Source organism: Monocercomonoides exilis (genome assembly GCF_001643675.1).
Source record: "Monocercomonoides exilis strain PA203 chromosome Unknown scaffold13-1861174, whole genome shotgun sequence".
Taxonomy (NCBI): domain Eukaryota; phylum Preaxostyla; order Oxymonadida; family Polymastigidae; genus Monocercomonoides; species Monocercomonoides exilis.
In genome coordinates, this window is record NW_027150558.1 from 945691 (window position 1) to 955319 (window position 9629).

General features: G+C 36.8%; 1 protein-coding gene across 1 annotated transcript; it reads right to left on the bottom strand.

The window, feature by feature from the left end:
- Positions 1-278: 278 nt before the first annotated feature.
- MONOS_5880 (uncharacterized protein) lies at positions 279-8895 on the bottom strand (the record flags this gene model as incomplete). The annotated part of the gene is made up of 1 exon (XM_067876066.1): positions 279-8895. One exon carries the CDS (start codon positions 8893-8895, stop codon positions 625-627), a length of 8271 nt encoding a protein of 2756 aa, XP_067730808.1. The 3' UTR covers positions 279-624.
- Positions 8896-9629: the final 734 nt, after the last annotated feature.

Here is a 9629-nt window from a genome sequence, read left to right on the forward strand (position 1 = left end):
TTTCAGTTTCTTTTTATGAAAATGAATTAGAATTATTTGTAACTCTTCAAAGAAGTCTCTTTGTTAGTAAATTCAGTTAACGCAAGGAATTAAGAAATATCAGGTGTAAACATCTTCCTTCACTATGAAAGACTTTTTTTTTTATTTTGTCGAAAGTGAGTTAAGTTATTTGTAATAAAAAACCGACTGAGATATTATACCAACTTCACAGCGAAAATATTAAAATAACAGAAAAAAAAAGAATCACATTATCGAATTCTTAGCGATTTAAGAACTATTTAATGAAAATCAGACATAAAATAAAAAGGAAGAAAAAAGAAAAAATTGATGAAATACAAATTGAACAACAATTAAAAAGAATGCAACAAAAAGGCAATATTAAACATGTTAATGTAATTCTCCATTAAATAAGTCAATAATAATTAAATAAATAAAATTATTTCATTTTTTTGAAAAAAAATTGATCAACTCACAAAAATTAGTTGCTGAAAATAGTGAAAAAATTATGAGATGTTACAATTACACTGACAATTTCGTTTTATACTCCTTTTTTCTTTAAATAAGTTCTTAAAATGAATTTCTAAAATAATTATTGATAACTTAAAAAATCGCCAAATCGTTTGATTAATTCTCGTCTTCTCTATTTTGCCTCAAGCTTGTTAACGATCTTATCACTTCATCCAGAAATGGTCTGTCATTTGGCTCATCTGCCCACATCTTCTCCATCAGCTCAACCAGTTCTTCTCCTTCGATTCCTTCTGTCAGTGGCCTAACTCCATCTCTCATCATCTCCTGCGCTTCTTCTGTGTCGCACTCGCTCAAAGGCTCCTCGCCAGCAATCATTTCATAGAGAGTTAATCCAAGTGTGAATACAACTGATTTTTCTATTCTATCTGTTTCTCGTTCACTTTCTTCATTAGCATTTCCAATATTTTCTTCGGGTGCTTTCCATCGCTTCATTGAATTCTTTATCATTTCGTCTTCTATTTCCTCCGCCATTACAAGAACTTCATTTTCTCCTTCTTCCCTCTTTTTTATAAAAATTGTGAATGGACACAGATTTGCTGCCATCATATTTCCACGCTCATCTCCAGTCTTAAGCAGATGCGCAAATAGCTTTGCAATTGCAAGCACTGTTTCCTTCTCATCCACAACGTCCATCGATCTCGTTCCCAGAGTCAAATCTCCTTGAACAGAATGAATTATCGAGTGCAATGTTTGGGCATCGCTGATTTGTCTTTCTCGAAATGGTTTTTTTGTTGATAGCATTTTAATCTGTCTTGCAAGTGCTGAATGCTTGACTGATTCAACGGTGGAAGCAAAAGACTGATCCAAATGTTCGGGAGAATCACTTTCGTCTCCAGAAAATCCTTCTAATTCTGGAGGCGGAGGTAATTCCTCAAGCTCTTCTTCAACAAGCAGAGGAATTTGGCTTGTCATTCCTTCCAGCAGCGTTGATGGCATCTCTTCATTTTGGAAGCGACCGTCTTTTTCTTTGTTGTTTCGAGTCAGTTTTTCCTCCAAATTCTGAATATCTTCTTTCATTTCCATCATTTTCTCTTCGGAACGTGTTGAAGATTTTCGAAGAAATACGATCAATATAACTGTCATGATTACAAAAAGCACGAGAAAAACTGCACAAGCAATGCAAGCATACATCCATGCTGAGTTGCCACCAGAATCAGATTGCGAAATTATATCGTTTGATGAAGAAGAGTCATCCTTTGATAAATTCTGAAGCATGAGGATCGCTGAATAGCTTGGGTTTCTGCCATTTTTCTCGTTGAATACGAGTTGAATTGACATCACGCTCTTATCCCCCTTTTCTGCGATTTCTGCTTCTGGAACAGTTGCAATGGCTTCGGTTTCTGAGACAAAAGAAGAGAATTCGTGCTTGACTATCTCACTTGATGAGCTGTGGTCGTAAATAATCCTTAATGACAGATCACACGGAATCAGCAGAGAACCACTCACTGTGATTACACGGTTATCTCCAACAGTTTTGTTTGTCGCTCTCTTCAGCGAAGGAATAAAGAAAGGAGATTGTCTGTCAGCAACTGCACCAGAAAGCTTGCATCCTTCATTCAGAATCCACAAAGACGATGTTGCTTCATTTTCCTCGTCTCCACTGCTAACAACACTTTCAATATTCAATAACGATTTCTTCCCAACACAACGAATGTTCCTATTCACTGATTCAAATCCATAAATGTTCGGCTTGTTCCCTTCGAAACGGCAAGAGGAAAGTGTTGCATTGCTGCTTGTGATTGACAGGCCGCCCTTTGCGGAGTTGGCAAAAGTGGTCATTTCAATTGCAGCGCTGCTTTGATCCAAGTGAAGGAGAGAACCCTGCCACGTGCAGATTTCTGGCTCATCTAATTGAACATTTGTCATTTGCCTGTATTTGTCATCGTTGACTGCTGCTTTCATATTGCTTGATGTTTCCGTAACTGTTGAGCCGTCAAAGAGACAATCATGAAGTTGAATGTCTGTGCACGAGAAGAATGAAGCAATGCTGCCTTTTGAGGAAGGAGAACAGCAATCGATGAATGAGCAATTCGTTAACTGTAGAGTGAACAGAGTCGAAGCAGAAAGAGAAGAATAAGGTGAAGACGAGGAAGGAGTGGAAGAAAGAAGAGTTGATTCACCAGAAGCAGAAATGACACAGGCACCATTTGTAATTCTTTTGACGTGTTCAACAGTTAAAGTGTTGATTGTTAGTACATGGTTGATTGCTTCCTCATTTGGCAATTGCAAAACAGAAAATGAAGAATTTGATGAAACGATATCAGGATTTTTGTCTGTATTTATCAAAATGATAGCCCCATCTTTTATCTCAGTTGTTGAAATTTTCACTTTCAGCAAAGAAGCACAAGATTGTGATGAGAAAACAAATATGCTGAAGTTTGAGTTGCAGTTTGTAATGTTCACCCGCTCAAGAGAAGCATTTCCTTGTTTGCCGTCCAATATTCCATTATTTGCATTGATGTCTGTAACAGTTGAGTTGCTCAAAAGCGCATTTCCTTCTTGTCCGGTTCTTATGAGAGAACCACCAACAGTCAACAAAGAGATGCTTGTCTTTAAAATATCTAATCTTCCCTTTTGAACACCAAACAGTGCAGAATGTATTGTCGCTGTTTCATCTTCGCCAGTGAATGTGCATTGCGCAATAGAAGTTGTTCCATTGATCTGATTGAACACAGAAACGTGCTTCGATTGAAAGGCCGAGCCAAAGGCAAAATCACACAAAGTAATAAAAACATCATCTGATGTTTGAATCAATGAAGAATCCGCTGAAATGTTAGCATATTCCTTGATCAGGTTTATCTTGCAATTTTCCTTTAAGCGCGATCTGACTGTCAAATCATCCATCACTGTCTCTCCTCCTACATCTGCCTCATCCAAAATCCACAGAAAGCGCGCATATCCTTCGTCAACATGTTTCGTTCCTTCAGAAACCGACCAACATGGAATATTTTCTCTACCACAAATACTGTTATCTTCTGAAGCTGAAGACGATACAAAGATTTGCTCTGAACGGTAAAAACGTATCAATGACAGAAGATTTATGTCCATTTGAGAAGCATCCGTTCCACAAAATGCTTTGTCATCTTCAAACGTGGCCTGAGAATAATCCAAACTAAACAGTTCATTCGTAACTTGCTCATTGATATTGTCACAAAAAATAAAGAAATCCTTACCATAAAAAGCGTCGTTCATTGAGAAATTCGCTAATTTCATACGAAAATTTATAGCAGGAGATTTTGCTTCATCGGGATTTTGATTCTGAACGCAATCAAGATACAATCCACCTCCTCTTCCATTCAATGAGGCGCTGCACCGAGTGAACGAGCATTCTTCGATCCTCAAAGAGCCATCTGGTGCTGGATGATTAAATAGAATTGCACCGCCTTTGTCCGAAGATGAGGCACAGGTGCTGAATCGTGTTTCATTAATAATGCAGTTAATTGCTTCGAAGTTTGATTGAGGATTCGGAGAAATAACACATCCACCTGCATTTTGACTGAGCTCAATATTCGTAAAGTTGCTGTTTGCGATTCTGACAATGCATTCATCGTTAGTACGACGATTATTTTCTACTGAAAATTGTGTATCTGAAGCTGAAGCTGAAGCAGAAGCAGAATAAGCCGGTGAAAGAGCAATTAGTGGTGAATTTGAAAGTGTGATGCCATCAACTTTGAAGTTATCGATCGTTCCAGACACAGCAAAAGACGATATCTCAAGAATAGACGATTTCAAATTCTGATTGATCAAGTCACAGTTTGTGATGCTCACTGATCCTTGGAGTGCTTTGATGATGAGTGTGTTGCATTCGCCTGAAAAAACAAAGTCGTCGTTGTTCAGAATGAGATTAGATTCAGATACTGAAAGCTCGATTAATGAAGTATGATATCCAAAAGAGGCAGGGATGTTCAGTGAAATAAACTCAAATGCACATTTAACTTTCACGTTTATAAGTCCTTTTGTGTTTGTTCCGCCATTCGCAGTAATCAGTTTTTTCTTTGTTGGAACTGGATCGGCTTGTTGGCTAACATCATTTCCAATGATCAAATGCTCAATATCTTCAATAGTCAATTCTCCCTCAATTTTCGCTCCTTCCATAACAAACACTTGCTTTTTCTCAGCACTTTCTATCTTTCCCAGTGCTCTTTGCACGGTTTTGCATGGATATGTGGTAAATCCACACACAATAACATCCACGCCATCTTCTCCCACATATGGAGCATCACCATAAGAATGGAAGAAATAAGCAAGAGGAATCGCATTGGCTTTATCGCTTCCATCAAATCCTCTCATCGAATCAACATTTTCTATTGAAATCTGCTTGGCAAATGGAAGAGTTTGCTCTGTGATACTGTCTTTGAGCGAGGCAGAACTTGCAAACAAATCTTTTCCAAACGAAGCAACGTTGACTTTATCACCTTCACCAAAAGTTGGAGAAGTGATGACAAAATTGTTGGAATTAGCTGCCAAATCCAGATAAATACCTCCTCCATAACCAATCATTGGCGGATCAGCTGGAGCTTGACATGACTTGAATGAGCATGAACTAATTATCAATTTTGTGCTTGCGACCGGACGAGCGTAAATTGCTCCTCCCTTTCCATCTGTGTTTAAAGTATCGCATTCATCAAATACGCAGTTGTTGACGGTGATTTCAGAGGAAAAGTCAGTTGCTTTTGATTCTTCAATTAAGATTGCGCCTCCATTTGCTGAATTCACTTTGCATTGCTTGAAAGTGTTGTTATTAATTGTTAGACTCTTGCTGCTTGTGACTTTGATGACTGAATTGTCACCATTTTCTATTTGAGATAAAGTGACATTTTTAATCTCGCATTTTGATTTGCCTTCAACCAGAATTATTTCGCTTGCTCCAGAGTTTGTAGTGAAACTTCCAGTTAGAAAAGAAATGACTCCAAAAACACTCGATTCATCTGTTGTTCGATATGCAATGAAATGCTTTCCACTAGCTGGATACACATTATTCATTGAAAGATGATCCACATTCAGACATCCCGCTCCTTCAACCACAATAACATCATAATTAATATTTGTGACAGATTGTGCCAATGCAATTTTGCTATTCTGAAAAGATAGCGTTTGAGCTGAACAATCAAACAGAGATGCTCTTGAAGCATTCAAATTCTCAGGAATTGACAAAGTGATTTTGCTTATCGAAAAGTCCATTGCAACCGAAAAGAAGCATTGCTTGCTGTTGCTGGCATCTGTGTCTGTTATACTCACAGTGCTCTCTCCTTCTGAGCTTTCAAGACTTAACTTCACATCCGAAGAACTCAGATGCAGTGGCTTTTCAACAGAAGATGATGCTTTGACCTTCACAACAGAATTATCTGCTGTAAATGCATTGAATCTCAACTTGAGAATATGATTGATTGTCTTGCAAGGCGCTTCAGAAAACCCACAGCCACTGAAATCTCCTCCATTTCCATTGCCCACAAATCCTGTGGAAGTGAAATTGCTCCACAAATAGACGAGCAGCGGAATATCCAATTTCTCATTGGTTGTTGAGCGTTCTCTACCCATCATTGCATTCAAATCTGTTGGGAGTGAGTCAAAAACGAATGAAGAAGAAGAAACAACACTTTTCAAGTAACTTGCATCGACAAAAATAAATGTCTCTTTTTCTCCTGTTTGTCCATAGGCTTTCGTGAATGTCAGCTTCTCAACGTGTAACGGACTGCCAGTTAAAGAAGATGGATCAATTGAATTATCTAATTGAAGATACAGCGAAGCAGAGGCTGTGCCTGAAGATCCGCTGCACTTCGAAAAAGATGAACTTTTCACAGAAAATGCATTTCCTTGAGCCATTTTCACAAAGCCCACAGTTCCATTAGAGCTTGTAGATGAAATATCATTGAAAGTTGATCCTTCAATTGACAGCGATTTGCATTCATTTGAACTAATAAGCACATCACTTCCCAGAACAACAGAAGAAAATGAAGATCTGTCAATTTTCAGCTCAGCATTTGATGAAATTTGAATAACACCTCCTTCTTGTGCTGAAGAAAAAGATATGCTTTGAATATTTGTCTGCTGCAGAGTGAATATTCCTCCTGTCAAAACAGCAAGATTGACAACACTGTTCTTCTTTGCTTGAGCATTTGCCTCACCAAAATCGCAGCTGGAAACAGTTATCTCCCCTGCTGATTGAGTGAACAATGCTTCCACAGCAGAAGGAGTGCCTTCTCTTGGAAGATTAAAAATAAGATTGTCAAATGCGACAGAATCAGAAGCAGAAGCAGATGCAGTGTTGCATGTAAATCCAGAGTTAATAGCGACTTCAACAGAAGATTTTGAAGAAGAAGAAGAAGAAGATTGGAAAGAAAATGATTTTCCGCTCAAATCAACAACTGCATTCACAGAAAGTTTAGAAACAATTTTGACAATATTAACATTTTCGCTGAGGCGAGTCATTGCCTTCAGAAGAGTTGAACAGGGCCATTGAGAATAACCACATGCATCGTCTTCATCTTCATTGACGCCACTTGACGAATCAACAAACACAGAATTGTTGGTAAGTGAAAAGAAAAATGGATACAGAGAGAATTCATCGCTTGACCCAGAAGGAGAAGATGTTTCACTGCCATAAAATGCATTCAGCGACATTTCAAGTTTTGTTGTATCAGTCCAATCCCAATCGGTTATGTAATTCTTCAATTGATCATATAGAATATACATATCTGTCCCCTTTGCTGCTTTGTTATCTGAGAAAATCAGTTGAGTCAATTTGATAGCATTTGCACCGTTTTCTGAAGAGTCTGTAAGCGACAGATAGACAGCGCCTCCTCTGCCATTGGCTTCTGATGCTTTGCAAGAAGAGAAAGTGGAGTTGTGAATTGTCAAAAAGGGAGAAGAAGAAGATGATGATGATGGAATTGTGATAGAAAGTGCTCCTCCATTCAAAGAAGAGGAAGAAGAAATGGTTGAATATGTGCAGCCTTCAATGGAAACAGAATTAGCTGCATTGATTGCAATAAAAGGAGAATTCGATGCATCGTTTGAAACTTCTATGCCAGCATTTAAAGACGAAGAAGAAGAAGATGTGCTTGAAAAGAATGAAGATTTTCTTATAACAGAAGAATATGAAGAAGACGATGAAGAAGAGAAAAATGAAGTCATTGAATTCTTCATTGCACTGCTTCCTATTTGAATTGACACGTTTTCAAACTTACAATTTTTCATTGAAAAAGTTTGCGTTCCACTTTCACAGCAAATGAAAGACGATTTTTTGAGAATTTTCTCTGCAAAATCGAACTCAATATTTGTCAGTGCAAGTTGTCCTGTTGTTGTTTTGATGAAAGTATTTGAGCTCCAATCTATTCCTGTCACAGTCACTTTGTTTAATGAAAGCTTTCCTCCATTTCCACTTTCGCCCTTGTGGAGCAGGTAAAACAAGGCGTCGGAAAAAGTCGTCGAAGAAGCTGTAGATTCAAAGTCGAAATTACATAATTCAAATGAAAGAGATCCCAATGAAATCGAAGCAAAAGAAGATATTTGAGTTACGCTGGCTTCCCATTTAAATATTAAGTTTGAAAATGTCAGCAACTTATTTGCTTCTACTCCCTCATCGTTTGCAAGCGAACCTGTTCCGGATATCTTCACATATGTTTCAATGGTATTTTCAGATGGACAAATCTCTGCTTTTCTCCCGCAAATCTTCCATTCTTCAGTCAAGTCAACTGATTTAATCACAAATACATAATCATCTTCACTTAAAGCAGAAACTGCTCTATTTAAAGTTTTCTTTGGATTTTCTTCTGAGCCATCATTTGCATCGTTTCCTGAGGCATTAACATAAACAGCAACGATGCATTCTTTTGAAGAAGGGATCTCAGAAACAGAGAAAGAAGAATCAATAATGTCATCATAATCGGTAAAGAGAATACTTTTTGGATTGTCTGTAACTCCTTTCAAGGAAGCAAAATTTTCAACAGTGATAGGATATTTTTCTCTATTCCAGTTTGTTATATACAAGCAGTGCCCTCCTCTCTGAGAATTTGTTGAGCAGGCGTCAAATGTCAAACATTTCAATATAAATTGATTTTCAAATGCATTGCCGGACCTTAAATAAATAGCGCCTCCTTCTTTTTTGGAAGTGCATTCAGAAAACCAACATCCAGTAATTGTTAATTTTCCATTACCAACGCTTCCAGAAATTGCACCTCCGCTGCATGCTGATGATTTGCAATTCGTGAAATTGCATTGAGTAATATCAAATGTAGAGCCAGTGATTCCAAGATCAAAGTTAATAACAGAACCATCTGACAATCTAGATGTTTCAGAAAATTTCGTGTTTTCAATAACAACTTTGCGAGTACCTTTCAGTTCAATGAGAGGATTATCAGAAATCATAGTGATTTTGTAAAATTTACAATCTTGTATCGCTATATTTCCATTTTGTCCAACGATAAATCTATTGCTTTGATTGATATTTGTCCATGAACAATTTATAATTGTAAATGAATGAAATTGATCCATAACTTCAATTAACACCCTTTTTCCACTAATATTTTCATAGTTTTTATTCTGTGCGCTCACTGAATTGCCAGCATTAGGTATTACTGGCCAATTATCCCAGTAATCGTTGTTTGCTCTTTTGACGCTTTTAGAACTCTGAAATCCAGATTTTAGTTGCTGCTCATATGAGTTTGTGCAGGTGAAAAAAGAAAAGAATAAAATAATCTTGCCTATGGAGGAAAAGAACATAAATAAAAAAGAAAAGCATTTGTATTGGTTATCATGATCAATAATCACAAAATATAATCAATCATCAAATATTTTTTTTTATTCAAAAAATAATAACATGTATTCAAGGCGCAACTTTTTTTCCATCAAATACAGCACGATTATTATTCATCTTTATCGATATAAATCATTTATTTTTGTGATGAAAAATCACATACGCATTTCAAAGCACAAAAAATAATTTATTTTATATAAAATTTGAAGTTCTTGTTTGAGCATTTATATGAACTTCAATTTTGTATGTATTTTATGTCTTATTCTTTATTTTTTGATATGATTTCGAAAAATGAACATTCAAACATCCATCTTTTATTATTTATTCTGAAAAATTGTTTGTTCAA